Source organism: Populus alba, chromosome 1, assembly GCF_005239225.2.
Source record: "Populus alba chromosome 1, ASM523922v2, whole genome shotgun sequence".
In the NCBI taxonomy this organism is placed as follows: domain Eukaryota; kingdom Viridiplantae; phylum Streptophyta; class Magnoliopsida; order Malpighiales; family Salicaceae; genus Populus; species Populus alba.
In genome coordinates this window covers 41,876,232-41,898,481 of record NC_133284.1, presented here as the reverse complement: position 1 = coordinate 41,898,481, position 22,250 = coordinate 41,876,232, and the positions used below count along the sequence as shown (strand labels likewise).

The 22,250-nt window shown below is 34.1% G+C and overlaps 1 protein-coding gene across 1 annotated transcript; it reads right to left on the bottom strand.

The window, feature by feature from the left end:
* Positions 1-2,627: 2,627 nt before the first annotated feature.
* Positions 2,628-9,848, bottom strand: LOC118056930 (homeobox-leucine zipper protein ATHB-14). Its single transcript, XM_035069368.2, has 18 exons — positions 8,913-9,848; positions 7,230-7,389; positions 6,924-7,039; positions 6,748-6,838; positions 6,551-6,646; positions 6,349-6,462; positions 6,162-6,245; positions 5,913-6,068; positions 5,738-5,812; positions 5,547-5,653; positions 5,123-5,312; positions 4,777-4,965; positions 4,596-4,676; positions 4,344-4,478; positions 3,908-4,233; positions 3,347-3,458; positions 3,091-3,240; positions 2,628-2,971 (listed from the first exon to the last, which is right to left on the bottom strand). The coding sequence occupies exons 1-18, from the start codon at positions 9,116-9,118 to the stop codon at positions 2,825-2,827; spliced, it is 2,535 nt and encodes an 844-aa protein (XP_034925259.1). The 5' UTR covers positions 9,119-9,848; the 3' UTR covers positions 2,628-2,824.
* Between the last annotated feature and the right edge of the window lie 12,402 nt (positions 9,849-22,250).

Genomic DNA, 22,250 nt, shown 5'->3' with positions numbered 1-22,250 from the left:
ACGACACCAACTTATACAAGATGTTTATTATAAAGTTGTTTATTGTAGTTTGTTTTGATGCGAACAATAAGATATTTCCTTTAGGTTTTTCTTTGGTTAAAGAAGAAACCAATTAAAACTAGAGGTGGTTCTTGGATTGTATTCAATTCAATGATACATTATAGGTGGTCATTATGGTACGGGGGTGTTTGGGAGTATGGTTGCGATTGTTTTTTAAAGTGTTTTTTTGCTTTGAAATGCATCAAAATAATATATTTTTTTAGTTTTTTTAAAAATATTTTTGATATCGGCACATCAAAATGATCTGAAAACACTAAAAATATTAATTTAAAACAAACAAAAATTTTAATTTTTTCAAAAGTTTTTTTGAAATGTGAAAAATAAATACCATGATAAAGATATGAATCGAGCTAGTTAGACTTCACCGATATTATTTGCATCACTTTGTGAGCAACTTCAGCATCAGGTTCAAAGTTCTAACTTTGAAAAAACTTTTGGAAATGGTTTCTAATGAAACATCAAATAAAAAAATTAATGCATGGTATGATTAAATAATTGAGAAGGATTCATGAATCAAAGAATGACTAGAATCTAAACCGAAAGGAAAATGAGCACTTTTGTATGATAAGGACCACCATTACGACAATACTATAACAAATATGATATAAGTTTTTATTAATGTCTTGAAAGTTGGATGCTCATTGTCTATCACAACTCTAGTTCAATAGACCTTTTATAGGTCAAATATATATTTTGTTTGTCAAAGAGCCTAGACATAAGATTTCATTTATGTCATATATTATGGTCTTTTCAAGTACTTTATGATATCACAACCAATTTAAATAATTAGAGAGACTAAATAACACTTTTATTCAACACTGAAATTAGATATTTTCAAATCAACAACTTCTTTAAACCTAGTGTTTGAAGAGGGATTTGATAAACAATTAACATTAAAAGAAAAGGTTATATACAAGTTAAATGCTAAATTTTTAATTATTTGCGTTCACACCTCCTTGCATGTTAGTTGTGCCTAATTTGTGAACCTAGGATATTTTTTCTAGTATATTTTGGGCTATGATAATTTATCATTTTTTCTTAATTCAGTGTTATTTGTTTAAAAAAAAGCATAGTAGATGAGTTTTTTTTCTCTTTTGTAAAGTATAATTATTTAACATGGAAAACAACATAAAATAATTTTTTTTTTCAACAAAACTTGATTAATGAGATTTCACATTTAATGAAAAGAAGTGGGATTAATTTCTTCCATCATAAAATTCCATGCCCGATAATAACAAATGCAAAAACAGCATGCTCTGCATTCAAGCAAGCAGAGAAGAGGGAGGAGAGGAGGGCAAAAAATAGTTAAAAAAGTGATTTGTTCGTGTTCATTAATATGATCCTCTGAAGGAATATAGATTCGCTTCAAGATCCCATCATCTAGTACGTAGCTAGGTGGCAAATTGCAGGGCAGAAGAAGCTCCTTCTTTTTATTCGTCCTCTGCGAACTAGCAGCTACATAGCTGTTTTGTCATAAGTTTTTTTGCCTTCTACTGCTGTGGATACTCTTCTTCATACGATTTCGCTGTGTCTCTCTGTGTTTTTTGTCCTAACTTAACAGCTGACAAGATTTGGCTGGCCAAAGGAGATTAGCCCCTAAGAACGTAGTGCTACTAGCTACCTAGCTACCTAGCTCGCTCCTTTTGGATTCTTGAATTTGAATCATCACTCGCCAATAGCTCTTCTCGATAAATATTTGGTATCTTGATTTGATCTCTCAGCTATCATCCTGCTTTGATCTTTCGTCCCTATCCCATTTATTTATGGCTACTGGTTAGCTCTTGAACAGAGCTGTAATTTTGCTGACACAGGTTGCAAGCAGTGTGTGCTCCAACAACAGCCAGCAGCCCACTAGCAATTTCAACGTGCTAAGCCATCAGAAACCGTGAAGTTTGTACTTTAAATGACATTTTCTTTTTTTCCTGTGAGAGGGAGGTTACGGGGTTTAGAACGTTAAAAAGGAAAGTTCATTATCAACGTATATCCAATATTTCATGTATTACGTCTAAGTTTTCTTCAGATATATTCACCACCTTATAGAAGTCGGTTTGTTTCTGGATTTCAAATATGTTTTTAATTTTTAAAAATTAAAAAAAATGTTGTTTTTATATATTCTAGATAAAACACAAATTACCAAACGGACGGTATCCAAGTGGGAAGTATTTTACGAGGCTACCAGATATCTATCAACCAAGGAAACGACAGTAGCTCACAGGTTTAAGAGAATTTCTGCTCCTGTATTATCTACATGGCTACGAGGCTTTGAAGTCCTAGTTACTCAAGTATGTCCCCGGAAAATTGACTACTCAACGCCTCCTTTGACAAAAGAAACGAAGACAGCATCATGCCCTCTACTAGAAACACTACCAGCAGCATGATTTGTGATGTGGATTGACCCTGAGGGCATTCAATAAACGAAAAATAGCTAAATTTATCCACCACTTTGGTTGAAAATTCAATCCAGCTACCCTACCAGAAGGCGGTCCCTTTCGTGTTGTTGCCCTGCACTCCCAACACTGGCAATCATTTTAATAGAAATTTTCACCAGATTTACCAAGACAATGATATTCAGATTTGATAAAGGACAAGAGCACATCAGCATTACATATAGACAAAAGCATTCATGATATTCTGCCTTCACTTACATTCCATATTCAACGTATAGTCATGGGGGTCTTGTAGACTAACAAGAAAGGAATTATAACTTAAATAGATAGTAACTATTCAATAGATAGCCAAGGTCTCTAAACATCTTTCTCAGCCATTACACAAAGGACCAGTTCATGAACATGAAGGCCAGGCAGTGGTTGGAATCATCATCATTGAGAACTTTCCATGCAACCGCCTGCTCGTAGGAGACTGGCCTCCCCATGCTGGATACACATATTCCAGCTGGCAGATAAGCAAATCCCTGAAATGTATAATAGCATGATGACACGTTAAAACAGTTTCCATGTGATGCTCGGTTCCAGGTAAAAGCAGAACACAAATGAAACTCAATTACTCAGTTCCAGGTATAGAGATATTCACCTGTTGCGTTATCTTAGAGAACTCAGAGCAGAGAATCTTCCGTCCTGCTTCATCAAGGATCTTGTCAAGCATAATGTCTTGAAGGGCCACAAGAGTAGTTTCAAGCATATCAAGTCCGGCCTGGTTTGCAAAAGTGAAAACTGGAGATGCCTGCAATTGTTTTTAATCCAATCATGTTAATGCTAAGATCCTGGCCAGAACCTAAAGTTCTTTCCCTCTAGTTGATCAATGGACAGAATAAATGAGTGGTGGTTACATTTGTTTTCAAGGAGCAGCACATAATTGCATCTGAATGGTGCCACAGCTGCTTCAGCAAAGCATCACCAGCTTGGGAGTCAACCCGAAATAGTTCTCCTCCAGTATGGATCCTTCAATATAAACAGGATTATGATAAATAGATCAGTGGTGAAATTGAGAAAAATTAAAAACCAATGAGTAACAAGACCCGTAAATTTCAGGAAAGAAGAAACAAACTGCAGACCATGCAGCAGTTACAAACACTCTGCTCCAGTGCGCTGAGAGTTCTATGCCTTCCAGGCACTAATTGCTTGAGCCATTTTTATTCAAAATACACCATTAAATTATTTTGTTTCTGTACCTCAATTATCCATTGCAACGCTGAAACAACTTCAGAAGTGATTCATTATACTGTCACCAATTATTATTAATTTGAAAACTCTAGAGACAAGGACAATAACAAGCTATTTTAGTAGACATCGACTAAAACTGCACCAATTTCACTATTGATATTGATTTTTCTATTTTAAAGCTGGAAAAATTGCCATGTTTAAATGAATAAAAAGATAATATTGGATACCTGTAGCTTCGGCATATCCATTGTGCCAAAGTTAGAGCCTCAGGAGAGCCAGGAAGGGTCTTTGGCCCCACATTGGAGCTGAGCCTGGAAGGAGCAATTGCCATTGCAACCCTCTGAACAGACCCCACAACACCACGAACATATTGGCGAGCCATGGCAGCCACATTGTCTCGCATGTGGTTCTCAAATGAAAATTGGAATGCAATTGTCAGGACTGACCTAAGGTTATAACTGTTGGTGTCAGCCTCACTAGCTGGACGTGTGCCACCAGGTCCTACTTCAAGTGTAGAGGCTAAATCTAAAGTGCGAGTCGTAGCAGGTGCATCCTGTGATACAAGAAACCAAAACAAGTTATAGAAATGAAAACATAACAAAAACTACATCCAAGAGTTTTAGAGTCATGATTATGGCAGATTGATGGTAGGGGTCACCCAACTGTTTTAGGATCCAAAGGTATGACACGAAATCCAGATGACAGCAATGGTGCATCATCAGCAAAGGATTCATCAATAGGCGCAAAGACAAGCTGAGCACAAGCACCAACAGCATTTTCATCAACTCCACTGCATAGCTGCCAAATTAGATTTGAAAAATGTAATCAATTATTCCAGACAAAGATCCCCATTAAAAATAGGAAAGAAATAAAATACAAGTTTCAGTTTCCACTCAAAAGCAGAGGTAAACCAACCTGCAACAAGTACATATCCCGAGCCAATGCTACATCTTCTGGGGAGAATGCATGACCCTCCAGCCGAACTACCTCCAAGAACTACCAATCAAGGAAAAGCAACATCCCACATGGTACATCAACTGTTATGATTGTAACAAAAAGGAAAACAAAGGCAAATAAATACACTCAAAACACTTACCTCCTCATGCTCCATGGTATGCGCAAGAGGTAAAATGACCTGGCTACTAGGGAAGCCACCAGGTCTGGCACAAGGAACTGCATAAGGACTTGCTTTAAGACATGCAGCAGAGTAGGCATCAACCCCGTAGTCAGCCCACTCCGAACGATGTTCTCTCAAAAAACGAACAAGCAAAGCAGGAGGAACATTCTGCAGAGAAATGTACAGTCATCATTTTATTAAGGTAACACGACATTTATTATTGATAAGCTGAAAATATGTGCAAGGGGAAGCAGAGTTTCTGGTACAGTATTAGAGCAGATCAAAAAAACAATCACCACCAAATAATCTGATTTCTAGAGATTACCTGCAGCAACATCGATGCCTTCGCACACAGCACCCCTCCTCCAAATGTAGGAAACATAGATGCATTGTATTGAGTTCCTAGAAATTTATTTGGAGACGAATTTATGACAATGGTCACATCATCCCCACCATCACTGCCCAGAAGTGACCAACCATCATCTGTGAACCCATTCACAGCATCATTGAACCCCCTAAAATCCAAAACACAAACTAGTTAACAAAGAACCAATACTCTTGAGAGCACAAAGATTACAACCCATTGCAGGTTCTTATGCTCTAAAACAAGCAAGACCATGTAGAGCAGCAGCTAAGAAAGATATTTTAAGCAGTAGCTTAAATATGCTGACTTGGTGGGATCATGGGGGTTGCAATTCAACAGAATGGCACTGCCCCAGTAACCAAGTGTTATGCTGGAATATCTTTACCTGCAGAGCCTCTGACTAAATGTCCTTAGAACAGCAGGCTGGCGGCCCCCTCCATACTGAATTTCCCCGCTAGTCTCTTGAGCAATTTGTCTTATGTGCCGCAAGGCCTGAAGAATCAAATTACAAAACCAACATGAAACACATTTCACTGAATCAAAGAAATAAGGTCATACTCATGGTGATGGTATTACCGCCATGGTCATTTTCTGAGCAAGAATTTTGGATGATTCATAAAGTGGCCTCAGAACTTCAGGAACACTCCAAACCTAGCATAACAAACAGATATTTCAAATTGATGCATGAAGTGAATAAATCAAATATCAATTCCGGTAAAACTTGAAAACTTGAAATAGATCATATTCTTACATCTAAATCAACATGATCAACAATGTGAATGATGGAGCCACTGCCCTCACATGGTCGAATTAGATAGCCACTGGGAAGCATTTCAGCTCTTATGAAGCTTGAAGTAGGAGGTCCTGTTGGGCCACCTGTAGAAGAAGTCAATGACCTCTCACATATCTGCACAAAATTGAGAAAAGTGAATGCTTTGTATCATAAAGACCTGAAATTAAGAATGAAAATAAAGAGAAAAACAAAACCACTAAGACTCACAACAAGACTTCCATCTTCCAAGGTTGTAGTATATCTTAGTGTCCAAAAGTCACGTGCTGCAGCCAATGTTGTTGGGGCGTAAGTCTGATGAACACAATGAATAGATTAATACAACAATTAATTCAGATGTCAGGCCCAAAAAAGAGGCTAAGGCAAGGCCTAATACACAACATACAAATATACAAACCTGCATGTATATCAGCTCAATTGTCCCTCCACTTCCTGTAGGAATCACACTCAATATGTCAAGGCAACGGCAGTCGCGAAACCAAGATGGACGATCTTTGAGGATTTCAGCAACCTGAACAGACACATTCATCAAATGCTATAAAACGGGGAAAAAAATAAAGAAAGCCTGTATAATTTAAATTATTTAGATAGATATGTACCTTTGTGGGCTCCAGGCTCACAAGGCCGCAGGCTCGTGCTGCTACCCCACTACAGTTGCGGGAAACAGCAACAATTCCAATAGAATCCGGACCAGGCTACATTGTCATAGGAAGTTAGATTTACCACACAATAAGAATTAAAGTACACAAAAAATAACACAGTACATAAGAATGACAAAAAGTTCAATGGGTGTTACCTTCATACCAATCATCTGGACCCAGTCGACAGCAGTTCCAGTAGCCTTGGAGAGGAACTCTGCCAGGGTCTCCTCAGCTATTGCGAGAAGACTAACAAAAGTAAAGTTCAAAATGCAGTTATGCCAAAGAGAAACAGTCTCTTGATCACATTGACTCAGAAAATGTAATAACTTACCCAGCTGGGTTGTTAGCATCCCTTTGGGGTTGCTGAGGTGTTGGGTTTTGCTGTTGTTGGTGCTGACCACTCATGACCACAGACTCACAGCTATTGTCTGTGGTCGTTGCCGAAGCCTGTGTAGAATCCACCAAATAAAAACTTATTGCAACATGCACATGAATAAAAACTTGATGATTTCTTACACAAGCTAACTCAGAGAAAACATTCAAAACAGACAAAATTTAGGTAATGATCTATGTCAAGAAAGACCACTGAAGCAGGTACCTAATTCACCATAATTAATAAAAATGTAGGTTATCTTACGGTCTGAATTTGTTGGCGCATGAACCCATTTTCATAAACCAAATGGGAGACTTGCTTCTGCAAACGGTCATTCTCTTCCATCAACAGCTTGTTCATGGCAGTCAGCTTTCTATTCACTGTCTGGAGACGAGAAGCTTCCTTTCTCTGTTTTTCACGACATCTACAAAATAGAACAATCAAAACCCAAGCCACTAACTTAAACAGCACACTTCTCAAACATGGTCACCAAAAGAATGCAGAAATTTGCAAAAAAATAAAAAATCAGAAACATATCAACATAATAATAATGATGCAAATCTCAAAATAATGGTCATGCCAAATTAGAACGGACATAGGAAAGTTTATAAAGTAAAAAAAAAGGAACTCATTCAAATTTCATGTCAAACATTTAAACGCAAAAGCCAGCATCCAAAAAATTCCAAAAACCTTCAGAATTTTCCCTGAGCTTTCACAATTATATTGTCATGACAATCCAAGAAAAATGACTTATATCTTCATCATGAAACTGCTGTGTTAAAACACGCATTTTAGTTGCAGAACAGAAAACTACAAAGAGAAACACCAATGATCTGAAGCTTGACACTATCTCTTTTGTTTTCTAGCAAACCGCCTCCTAGCTTATTACGTTGCTGAAGAAAGACACTTTTACGCGGAAAAAAAAAAAAAAAAGTTATGCCCTGTCAACAAAGATGCGCTTCTTAATCTCTGTACTGCAAAGTAACAGAGATAAGTGGGGGGAAACGATAAAGCACCAGGAAAACCAGGAAAGATGTCATCAAAAGCATATTTTTTAGCTGTCATTACCAACCATTCAATTTCAAAGCCACGATGAATGCCGAGTAAACTCCTTGTAATCCATTCAAACTGAGCGATAGTGAGATTATGACGAACAAAAAAAAGGCCTTTCCAAGGAAGAATCAATAAACAAATAACAATTACTTTACTCAAATAATGTTGCTTGAGATCATTAATCTCCTTGAAAGCCAAGACAAAAACAAACGGCTATTTTCTTAAGAAGTAACAAAACAAAAGAAGAATTTATTACCAATTCAGAAGAAAGGCAAGACCTTTGAAACTTGATCTATCCAAACACATCAACAAAAAATATTTGAAACAATTATGTAAGAAAAGAAAAATTGAGAAAATATTAACAAAAATACTGATCTTTTATTCTTGAGCTATACTTTCCAGCTTCAAAAAGTTAGAAGACAAGGGAAGAACAAACCCAAAACAAGGCCGCAGGTTCTAGGAAAAGCCCCAAAACGCGCCTCACAACCATGCTGATTATTTTTAAACGATAACAAAGCTAGCACACGAAACAAAGAACAAATGAACCATACCCTTTTCCCCTTTCATTTTTCTCCTAATAAACCATTAATGCCACAATTAAATTTCACATGAAAAAGACATCAAACTTATTTGAGCAGTAAACAACAATAAAAAAGCCAAAAGAAAAATGCAATTTATAAAGCCTTGATGAGGTATCAAACCCATATCCCATTCCTCATTTCCAGGCTAAAATCTGAAACAGGAAAAAAAAAAAAGCAACACAGAAGAAAAACACACTCATTTGGATCCAAATGAAACAAACCACAGATCTCCAAATTTGATCCAAACAAACATGCAAACATTTTGAGAGAGATTTGAGGTTCTGTAGCTTTGTTTCTTAATGAATTAATGTACCTGCGGTTTTGAAACCAGACTTTGATCTGTTTGGGCTCAATGTTAGAGAGAATAGGACACTCTCTAATAAGTTGTTGTCTTCTCAAAGAACTAGGCTTAGGACATTCTGTATACACCCTCTCCAATGCCTCAACTTGCTCAGGTGTGTACCTCACATACTTACTTGAATCCATGTGCTTGTCCTTACTGTGCATAGAAAGCGCCATAAAAATCAACAAAAACACCTAATAAAAGAAAACCAACACCGACCACCCAGGTGCTGTTTCGAAATGCTTAACAACAACAACAACAAATTAAAGGAAAGGGGGGTATGTTTTTCTGTCCCCTTAATGAAAAAGGGAGAGTCTTTGGTTTGGTTCTTGTGTGTCTTCTTCAATGTTGGTGGTGGAAGTAGTAGTCGTGTTAGTGTTGGTTTCCACAGGCAGGCTCTCTCCTCCAAGAGAGCCACCTCTCTCGTTCATCAGACACAAAGAAAGTGTTGTGGATTGGTTTCGTTTGCTCTCTTAGTAACTACTGTAACAGCAGCAGTAGTGGAGCAGGAGATAGAGGGGGGAAGGGGAGGAAGCTGTTGTGGACTTTTTATCTTAGACGCCAATCTCGAGATTCTTTACTTCGGTTTTTGCTGTTGTTAAAAATAAAAATCAAAACAAAACAACCCGGGGCTTTGAATTGAATTGAAGAAGAGAGAGGGGGGGTTTTTGTGCTTTTGTTTATATGATATGATAGAGAAAGCAAGGAGAGAGACAAGCACAGGAGAAATGGCGAGAGAAACGGCAGGTCAAGCCGGATTTTATTGATTACCACTACTGCTACCCTACTCCTACTATTATACTCCTCCCGTATAGCTTACTAGGCAAAATAGGAAAATCTTAGTTGGTAATGCCTTTCTTCTGAGAGGCACACAGATACTGCAGAGAGGGTCTTTTTTATTATTATTCAACGATTGTGAAAGCTAAAAACTAAAAATGGGGTTATGCTTTGCTCTTGTTTTAATTCTCTCTCTTTTCTCTGTCCATGGCATCGAGAATCTACAAATCATCAAAAGACATCGAGAATCTACACTGTTCAGTACTGAATAGTGTTGTTGTTGTTGTCGTTGTTCTGTGCAGGCTGTCAGCTGGCTGCTCGCCTCAGCAGCGGTGCATTTTATGGGTTATGATGCATTGCATGCGTGTATGGACCATCTGTCCACTTTTATCTATGCATGTATGGATGTGAAGATTGTGGGTAATCAATCCTCTTGCATGGGAGGCATGGAGAGAGAGAGAGAGAGAGAGAGAGTGCTTGGACTTTAGTGGTGCATATGGGCATGCAATCTGGGTGGGTTTTGACCCGTCTGGTTCATGGATTGAGAGGAAAAGGTAGCGGTGAACTCGGGTTAACCCTTGCCAGCAAATGTGGCTGAGGCCCAGCAGCCAGATAATTTTCTTTGATATACGATTTTTGGAGATGGCCCTTTTTCTATTGATAAATGATAGGAGGAGGGTGGCGATAAGAAATTAAGCTTATCTTTGTTGCATGCATGGAAGCGAGAAGTAATGTTTTATTTTTACTCAACAAAATGAACGAAGTGATGGCATTGTAAAATTAAGGGTGATGAAATAAGACTAGAAATGCTTACACTCTTTATTAACTCTTTTTTTCCTGCTAATAATTGATATTCGGTACTCTATTGGTTGACTAATTAATAGTTTCTATTATAATTGTAAGAATGACATTTAGGGTATGTTTGGGCACCCCGTTTCAAAAGATTTTGAATTTTTTTCTTGCTTAAAATAACTTTTTTTATGTTTTCACATCATTTTTATATGCTGATGTCAAAAATAATTTTTTAAAAATAAAAAAATATTATTTTAATATATTTTTAAGTAAAAAACATTTTGAAATATCACTATTACCATAATCTCAAACAGGCCTAAATGATCTAAAAGAAATCCCCAAATGGTAACTGCAACAGGCTAGTCAATTTGTAAATAAATACATGGTAATATATATATATATATATATATATATATATATATATAAGTAAAAGTATTACAAGAAAGATTCTAATTGTCTCGTAGAAATTAAAGCTATTTAACTAGCACTCCGTCGTGGGATGTAATTTTTTCTTTTCCAGAAAAATAGCAGTTATGCAAGCTATCTCGATGTATTTTTTTGCATAAAAAAATTTCAAAGAATAAATTGAAAAGCCTATGCAAGAATCTAATTAAAGAAATTGATAACAATCTATGTAAATAAACAGAAAAAAATCGTTAATAATAACCAAAATAGGAATTGAAAACATTGAGAGATGAATATAAATCAAGATATTCAATTACATAAAATGAGATATTTACCAGATTGTGTTAATTGAACTTGTTTATTTCAATCAATAAAATATAATAAAAATAGAAACACAAATAAAGCTGATTGAATAAACCCACACTCTAAAAAAATAAATTATGCAAGGTCGAACATGTAAGAAATATTATTTAAAAATGAATATTCTTTATTTTGTAAAATTAATTTCTTTGGTATAAAAACAAAAGAAAATATAGATGAATTAGAATAATATCTTTAAAAATCAAACATAGACAAAGGATTTATTTTTTTAAATAACTTATATTCAAAAAAGGCATGATAAACTTGTGACCTAGATCATGAAACTATTATAAACATATAGAAAATAAATCAAAGATAACCACAAAAATAATATTTAAAAAAAAAACTTATGCAGAATGATAAGATCATAAAAGAAAATGAGAAAAAAAAAAGATGTTAAGTGACATTAGCTTTTCAAACTCGTGATCTGAGTCATTAAATCGAAAGCACTATAAATAAATAAAAAAAGTGAGGTTAAATCCCCAAAAAATCATATGTGAAAAGATAAAATCAAGAAAAAAATCAATTACACAAAAGAATCTGAGAAAAATTTTTAATTAAAAGTATAAGGGTAAGAATATAAAAAACAACTTAGAGGGCAAACAAAAACTTTCAGTTTGAGAGTTAAATTGAATTGAAATTTAGCTTTAACAAAAGGAGAAACAAATCAAAAGAATGAGAGTCAAATTGAAAAAAATAAAACAATATAAATATCATTAAAGGATGAAATTAAAAGCCAATAAAAATTTAACGAAATGGCTAAGGAAATAAATTAAAAATCAAAAGAATAAGGACCGAAATGAAAAAAAAACATATGAAAAATTATAATTGAAGGACTACATTGAAAACAAACAAAACTTTATAAAAAGAATAAGAATGAAATAAAAAATCAAAAGAATAAGGACTGAAACTGAAAAATAAAAAAGAAATAGGACAATTGTGCACTTCATCTGGTAGAAGAGAGAAAAGAAGGGGAAAAAAAAAAAAGAAATGACCACCAGCGATAATCTAACCATCATACACCATCATGTGTCACACCATGAGGAAAAGAACATCGTGGTACTTTCACAAACACGAAAAAATGTCATATTTGGCCACTGAATGACATCATACATGTTGCCCAAATTAATGGTGCCAATGCCACCCTTTCGTTGGCGAGTAATGAACACACTCCGATAGATTTCTTAAATACAAATAATAAAAATTCAATATGAAAAATACCAAAACACCCCTATGAACCTAGTAATTAAAAAAAAAACTTGTGTTAAAGTACAAAAGTACCCTCGAATGCAAACCTTGTTTTTTTTGTTTTCTAAGGTCAATAACATATTTTCACTATATATAAATATAAAGAGAGGGAAAAAAAAAACCTAAGCCTACAACCCAACATTTTTTTTTATCCTAGGGCAAGGTTGTCAAAAATGTTTTTTTGACATAAAACAAAAAATACAATATAAACTTGGATTGTAAACTTGAATTGTAAGATCGTAAGTAATTTTTTTAATTAATTATACATTGATAATTCTAGCCAAGAAATTCATTACATTAAAATATTATAAAGTGAGTCAGCAATATTATAATCAATGAGTGATCTAAATAAAATGAGAGAGATAGATAGTATGAATCAATAAATTAATGACATGAAGAAATAAAAAGTCTCAAAACTTCTTAATATAAAAGAATCACTAAATGGTAGAAAGTACATATGAAAATGGTGACAACTTGGTTGTTCCCATCACAATAAGTTCTAATGGACCCCTTTTGGGTTGTAAGCTAATGAGTCTAAGCTAGTAATTAACTAACATAAATTCAATAATGAAATAAACCCTTATACAATGTCTAACGTGCTAGAAAAAATTCAAATTAAAAATAATTATTCAAAATTAAATAAATAAATAGAATAGAATAATTAAAAAGTCTTAATGTTAAAATTCATTCATATAGCTCGAATCTTCAATTTTAAAATATTCTTGATAGATTTGAGTCCTGATTTCAAATATGTTGTTCTCTATCGTTTGGATGAACTACTACGCCTACAATATATGGTTAAAAACCTTCAAATGTCTAGTTTCCATCCCAACTTTAATCGCAGCAAAATTCCACCGGTAGCTCCAGATATATCTCAAACAGTACATGAAGGTCTAGTTTGACAAATTTAACAAGATTCGTCTCCTAACTTAATCCTCTGAACTATTATGTTTCCAAACTTCATTTGACCTGAAAATTTACCAAAATATTTTTTTTTATGTCTAATATTTCCTTGTAAAATTTGAGTTATATCCAATGTACGGTTTGAAAGATCTGTCCAATCTTAGAAAACTAGTCAACAAATATTTAAAGGTCAAATTTAGACCTAAATTGGTTCACATCACAAAATTAGTAAACTCATAAAATCGGACCAAGTTTACCGAGTTTATTGATTTTGCACGAGTTAAATCTGATTTTACTGGTTTTGAGTTTTTAGTCCGATTTTGCACGTTAGATACATCTTAACTCATAAAATCATACAATTTTACAAGTTAACTCATGATTTTAACAACAATGATCCTAGGAGTAAAGAAGTATTTTTATTGTTTAAAAGCATGTAAAAAGTAAATAAAAAAATTAGTCAACAACTTTAGATTTTGTTGGTTGTAAAAGTGTATTATTACTATATTAAAAAAATTGAAAAAACTAACATACCTCTAACAATCTTGTAATGCCCAATGGGCTAGTGGAAAAAAATCAAAGTACCCTCACCCTCAAGCCTCTATTTTTTTCCTACCCAAAGGCAAAAATGTAGTTTCATTATATATATAATGGGAAAAAAAACACTATTATATAAGTCATCACAAATTATTTAACAAAACTATGGTGATTTAGTGATAAGAAAAGCATGTTTTAATTATATTTTATAAAACAAATATTACATTGTGGGCTATTAATTATTACTAGATAGTTGGCTCGTGTTACATTATAAGTTAGATAAAATGTTTTTTGAACATAAAAAGAAACATCCAAACATTGCTAACATTTTCCTAGTAGAAAAACTTAAGGTTGATTTGATATGACACGATCAGCTTAATAAGTCTAAAAACAATCCGGACAATTAGTAAAAACATCTTTGACTCATAAAAGTTCAAGACAATATTTTTTTTAAAAAAAAGACTAAAATGAAAGCATATTGTATCGGCCTAGTCAACCCAGGTTAACCTGTCAAATCCGTGGTTCAGATAATGAGACCATGATAACCCTATATAAAGCAAATAAAAACAAATTATGAAGTTCAATTCCTAATTAACTCAATGTTGAAGAATGAAAAAAAACAAAAAATAAAATAACCTAAGTTAATATGTTAAACGTGTGACTTGGATCATGAGTTTGGGATAACATTATAGAAAGTAAATAAAATGACTTGAGTCAATCCAAGTCACTAAGATAACTTTATTAAAAGTAAACAGAAAAAAATAATTTGGGTTAACTAACCAAACCCCTAATTTGGGTCACTAGGATAACGTTATAGAAAGTAAAGAGAAAAAATAACTTAAAATAACCTGAGTTAACTTATCAAACTTGCGACCCAAATGAACTCATTATTAAATGAAAAAAATTAATATAAAAACAGGGCACAATAAAATGACTTGAGTCTACCTGAGTTAATCTATTAAACCCGCGACTCAAGTAATGAGATCGAGATAATCTCATTGAAAGCAAACTGGAATAATTCATGAAGTCTAATTCATAATCAATCCAATGTGTATAGATAAAAATGAAAAAAATGGCAATTGAAAAAAAATAGATAAAAAAAACTAAAGTCAGTTGAATTAACCCTCAAAACCTGCAACCCAAGTCATAAAACCGAGATAACCTCATAAAAAACAAACCAAAATAAATAATGAAATTTAATTCTTAATCAACTCAATATTGAAAGATGAAATTGAAAAAAAATACCAATTAAAAAAGACAAAAAAAAATCAAATCAACCAAATTAACTAGTGAAACCTACAACACGTACGGGTCATTAAACTGAGATAATCACATAAAAATCAAATTATAATAAATTATGAAGCTCAATATACAATAAAATAAATATTGAACGATGACGTTAGGGAAATAAACATAGATTTAAAATAAACCCTTTTATTGTTTTGTTATTTATTATTGTGATTGTTATATTCTTTATTTATTTTTTAATTCTTTTCGTTTTGGCAAAGGGTGGTTGATGAGTTTATTCACTGATTTTAGTAATGATACCACGTAGCACCTACATTTGGTAGAAATAAATCTAAAGAAGCTCGAGCCAATAAGAACCAGTGATTAAAATTGAAGAAATGGCAAGCAAAAGAGAGCAGCAAGTTAGTGCTGTTCTGCCTGTCGAGCTAGATCGGTAGCTTCATCTTTAGAGATAGAAGCAAGAATGGCCATTGATATCTCATTTCTTTATGTGTATGATCCCTTCCATAGCATATAATATGCATGGCTGGCTAGGTAGTCAAAGTTAAAATTCCAAGTAATCTCTATAAATCGATGCTTTTGGATATATATCATGTGCAGTGTCATCATGAACTCAACTTTGTGCATGCTTGATGCCTTTTGACCTCTACGTGCCAAGTGGCAATTGTTTGTATATTAGGGTTCCAAGGCATGTTACATGTGACCCGATTAAGATCATCAATAATATATTTCCATGGCTAGAGCCCAATGAATTTGAATTCCTGTTACCATGCATGCATGTACAGCACATATAAACCCCCCAGACGCAGTAAAACGAGGTTAACCCAGATTCAAATCTCATCAGAAACGTAGCTTTTTAAACCCTAAAGTTCACTTTGTGGTTAAGGTCGACCGGCACCAACCAACCATCCCTTTTGGTGACAATTTGAGAGTGTTTCCCACCTAGCTCCTTCCCTTCATTCATAAGAATCCAAGAGATTGAGAGAGAAAAGGAGAGCTGGAGACAGAGCCAGCTTTGAAAGAGTGCATGTTTTAAGCTTTGGATGCTTTGTAAAGATACAAAACACTTTATGGCAAATGTCAACCTTGTGAAATCTACAAGTCAAATACTTTTCTCACCATCATCCACCTCTCTTTATACCGCTTCTCTTTCTCTCTCACACACACAAAAACATACTACACATATATATAATTAATGGCTTATGATGGGGGCTCTCAAGGAAAGAGTCAATGGCTACACAGACTCACTTGGTGTCTTCTTGTCTCCCTAGCTCTTTATATGATAATGAGGCTCTTTGCTTCGCGTTTTATTTTTTACCTTTACCTCTCCTTTTCGAAGAGACGGGCACACAAAATTAGAGGTTCGTGACAGTAAAACCCCACCAATGGGGTATGTCCACTGAGGCATGTTTCCTATGTCTCATTGCGTGATTTTGCAAAATTTACAAAGGTGGTAGTCTCCATCCAGCCCCGTATGAGGGACCCCATTGCTATTGGGTGGAGTAGAGGCGGCCCCATACTTTGTCATGCACCAAAAGAGTGTTTAGACTCCACAAAATTTGACCCCACCATGCACATTCCTCACCCTAGAATTGTGTGCCTTTGCTTTGCTTCCATTTTACACCTCTCCCCCTCTCTCTCTCGTTTGTTTGAAGTGGTGTTGGGGGTCCATGCATGATAAGAGGTGTAAAGGCATTAGACATGGATAGAGCACAAGAATCGCAGCTTGATGGGCTGCTCATGTGAGGGCAAATCTTGTTATCTTTGCTACTAATTATAGCGCAATATATAATCCATGCCATGATTAGGAGTGATATTAAAGTATATGAATTTTATTTGTCAAAACCTTTGGAAAGGAAAGGAAAAGGGAAGGGAAAGGTTTCATCGATCGGGATTGAGTGAGAATGAACAAATTAAGGGCTGGCTTTAATGGCATCAATCATCTCTCGACATGACAACAACATCACCATGCATTAATATTTCTCCTTTTTCCGATCATGTCACCATATGGAGATAAATATATATGGAAGCATCTTCGTGTTTGTCCAAAAGGTATATATATATATATATGCAGGTGGTGAATGCAATACAAAATGCACCTGATCATTTAAAGTTTTCAATACTCCATCATGGCTTTGTTTTGCAGTTTATAACGAATTTCAGCCCAGCAATTAATTTTGTGTTCGCATTTCGGCTTGTAATGGTTTGTCCATATCCCCTAATTAAGTATATATTGTCTACCCTTTAGTGGTTAATTTTTGCTCCTCCCTTTAAGTCTTTAACTACTTTGGTTCCTTAGTTTAAAATTATCTCTGTGTGTGTGTCTATATATATATATATATATATAGATAGATAGGTTACACATCATGATATCATGGTTAGGTTTGTTTGTTTAGCCAAAAATGAAATGACAACTTAATGAAGAAGACTCAATATTTTTCTGTTTATTTTTGCATTTGAAAAATGTTTTTAAAAAAAATTTGAAATTTTTTTTATTTTTTTCTTTATTTTAAATAAATATTTTTTTGTGTTTTTAAATTATTTTGATGCACTGATATAAAAAATGATTTGTAAAAAAAAAAATTATTTTAATATATTTCAGAATGAAAAGTACTTTGAAAAATAACCACAGCTCGAAATAAGAAATTTTAGTTAGTTAGTTTTTATTTTGCATTTATTTTTTGTCTTTCTGTTTCTGTTATAGCAGATTAATCCTAGTTTTTTTCTATTTTGTTTTTCTTTATTTCTCTAAGGTTTTTTTTCATGTTTAAGTAGTATATTGCTTCAGTTATTAGTTTTATAATCTTTTCAATACTTCAATGATTATCCAAAAAAAAAATTTAAGGAAGAAGACTCGATCTCTGTTTTCCTTGCACCAATGGAATTTAATTTCCCTGTCAACGTATAAGACAATGCAGAGAGAAAACCCTATTCCGAAAACTCTTGTGCGTATAATCATCATTTTCGGCATTAGTACTTCTCATCTGGTTTTCTTCCTTTCCATATCGTCGTCACATTTCCCATGCCAATAAGGGTCATAACTCTCGATTACCCCTTCAGCTTTTCATTGTAAAATACTATATTTTAATGATCAAGAAAAAGAAAAAAAAAACAAGAGAGAATAATACTATATTTTATCTTTTACATGATCTAGAAATAAAATTATTAGTTCAAGCTTCGCCACCGGAGGAAAGTTTCTAAGTGAACATAAGAAGGCCATCAACGACAGCAAATTATGTGATATATGTTTGTGCTTTGTGATGGAATGGGAACTGATACGGACGAGACAATCTAGTAAGCAGTAAAGAACGATGAAGTGAAAATGCACGCAAGACCAAGAATTCTCCTTTTATTTTATTTTACCTTATTTATTTATTTTTGAGTTTTTGGGATATATATTTTAGTTTTCTTTTTCAAGTTCTTTTTTTGATCCCCTGGAATTGTCACTAGCTAGGCCGATGTGTTTGTGATGCTATCGGACGGACGGATTTTAATGCTCTTGGACGAGAGATGTCATAGAAAATCACTTTGTATTTCAGGAATACTCACCATTCCATTTTGCATGCACATAACTTAAGTCAAATATACTAATTAATATAACATATTGAAGTCGATATAGTTCTTGTTTTGATTTTCATATATTATTTCTATTTTTCTAAATCACTTAAAATCATATCAATTTTAACATGATTGTTAATTAGTATACTTAGTTTAAGTAGATGAAATATGAAATGATGAGTGTTCTTAGAATAATAGAGTTATTTCAGATCATTGTTTGTTAATTATAGAAACCAAATTACATATATTTGATAAAGAAAAAAGGGAAAGTATCACGTGGTAGACTCTTAATCCTGTTAGAATTATTTAGTATTATTATAATACATAGAATATATATCGACTTCCATCTTGTTAATCCATAATTAGATCAATGACAACTAAAATGATATGCATGCACCACTTCAATACATAAAATATCGTATAAAATTAATTTTTTAATTTTACTTTATAGAAATAACTAGTTTTAAGTTCTATAAAATTTAAAGGTTACCAGAGGTTTACATGGTCATTAATTTCAGAGCCCGTGAAATTAATCAAGGTACGCATAAGCTAATCCAGGAAAATGATATGCCTCGTCAGAGGAGGTGTAATTTAATTGGTCAGGTTCTATATAAGTTTATTGTCTTTTAGAAGTCATCAGTTCAAGTCTCATAAATTTTAGGGTCATTGGAGACTTTCATGATTGTTAATTTCAAAGCACGTGAGATTAATCGGGAAGCACACAAGCTGACCCAGACACTCTCATTAATAAAAAAAAAAATAACATATACATAAAACTACATAAAATGACAGTACATAACAGCAAATTATCAATAAATTTTCTACAAACGATACGTTTATGTAAAATTAGATAAGAATATTTTACAGTACTTAATTCCTTTGCACTATTGCCCTGCCAAAGAATCATTTTCCTAAATAGCATACAACTTACCTGGACAAGAAGAGAGAACGAGTTCTTGGTGACTAAAAATCTGATGATATACACAAATATTCCCGGCTCTCTCGGCGGCAGGAATACATCTGAGTGGTGTGATTTCTCATCTGTGTGTACATCTATAGAGATGTAGCTAGTCATGCATGCATGTGGGTCTAAAGTTTAGTATCATTGACAATGAGAATATGAACAAAAGCCATTAAGCTCACGGAAGCTCCTAGCTAATGCATCAGCAACAACCCAGATCTCCAGATAAGGTGAAAAGGATCATGCAGGGCCCTAAAAAAGACAAATACAGAGGCAGTGTTGGGAACTTATTGGCAAAAATCGAAATGATTCAGTGGTGGAAAATATGACGATCAGATAATGTAAAACAAAAGAAGGTAACAGTGATACGTTGAATTTTGAGATTCCATTTCCACGTCTTTCTGATGGAGAGATAATTGACAAGATATCATGCCATGGACTATATATTTATTTGTTTGAATGACCCATTCCTCCATATTATCATTCACACTGGTCAATAGTGAGTAAAACCCACTTTATTGACTTCATTTCAATTTTCCCTGTGCCATCACAATAGGGCGTGATGATTCTAACAAAAAAAAAACAATCTGCCGAATTTCCGGTAATAAATTTAATAGTTTTATGATATTATAATTGAATTCAGGTACCATTGGAAAATGCTGACCTTTGGAGCAAAATAATTGGCTAAAAGTTTATGATTATCTAATTAATACATCATTAATTAGTTATGGATTAGCCTCAAGAGTTTAACTTTTATGGAACTTGTTCGATAAACCAACGCTGGAAGAGCTGGTTACGTAACAAAAAGTTAGTTACATAACAGTTTCACTAAATTAGTTATATAATAGTTATTTTGGTTATGCCAGCTATCATGGCAGCTAGTTTCTTCTTTTTTCTTCTTTTTTTTTTTATAATCGTTTCTCTTGTAATTGTCTCTCAACAAACTGTATATATACATTGTTATTTCTAACCTTAAAATACAGAGAAACAGAGATTCGTATTCTCAAATTCTATCTTGGTATTAGAGCTTGTATCTTAGAAGACTCTTTTTTTTCCCAGCCATGGCTTTTGCGTGTAATCAATCTTCATCTACCTCTGGTCTAGTTGGTTCTAGACAAAGCACAACGATGGTGTCCATTCCCACTCATCAGATGCTAAACCATACACTACCTGTGAAACTTGATCGATCAGATTACATCTTGTGGAGGTCTCAGATTGATCATGTTGTCTTTGCCAATGGATTTGAGGACTTGATAGATGGCACAACCATCTGTCCGGAGAAGGAGCTTAGTCCAGGAGTGATTAATCCATCATTTGTCGTTTGGAGAAGACAAGATTGCACAATTCTCAGTTGAATCAACTCATCTCTCACACCAGCTACCATAGCACAGATCATTGGCTACAATACTTCTCACTCTGCTTGGAATGCATTGGAGAAAACTTTTCATCTTCCTTAAAAGCTAGAATAATGCAACTACGGCTTGAATTACAATCCACGAAGAAAGGATCTCTATCCATGATAGACTACATCATGAAGTTCAAAGGAGCTGCAGATAATCTAGCAGCCATTGGAGAACTTGTCTTAGAACAAGATCAGGTTATGAATCTCCTTAAAGGCCTTGGTTCTAACTATAATGCAGTAGTTACTGCTATCAACATTAGAGATGATAAGATCTCTATTGAATCAGTTCATAGTATGCTTCTAGCTTTTAAGCATCGTCTTGAGTAATAAAGCTCAATTGATCAAATCTCCACCATGTCTGCATGTTATGCTTTTTCCTCTAATAACAGAGGTGGTGGAAGAAAATGCAATAGCAGTCGAGGACAAAGCTATACTTCAAATACCAGCAACAACACATACAGAGGTCGTGGTCGTAGGGGTAGGTATGGATATAATGGAAGACATGGTTCAACCAACTTTGAGAAGCCACAATGTCAATTGTGTGGCAAGTTTGGTCATATTGTTCATGTTTGCTATCACCGGTTTGATATATTCTATCAAAACTCACAAAACAATGGTACTTCCTCTTTGAATGCTGGAAATCAAAACTCAATACCTGTTATGGTTGTATCTTCTAATAATCTTGTAGATGACAATTGGTATCTTCACTCTAGAGTAAGTCATCATCTGACTTAGAATGAGGGGAACCTAACCAATTATGCACCTTACACAAGAACAAACAAGGTCACAGCTGGTAATGGTAAACACCTATCCTTTTCCAATACTGGTTCCCACCGTCTAGTCTCTACTTCATATTCTTTCTAACTTAAAAAGGTGTTTTATGTTCCATTTATCTCAGCCAACTTGATAAGCGTTGCTAAATTCTGCTCAGATAATAATGCTTTAATTAAGTTTTGATCTAATAGTTTCATTGTGAAGGACCTGCATACGAAGAAGGTGCTAGCTCGAGGCAAACTTGAGAATGGGCTTTACAGGTTTTCAATACTACACAAAAACAAGAAAATGGTGTATGTTGGAGTTCATGATCTTTTTACTTTTCATTCCTAAAGATTCAATCTTG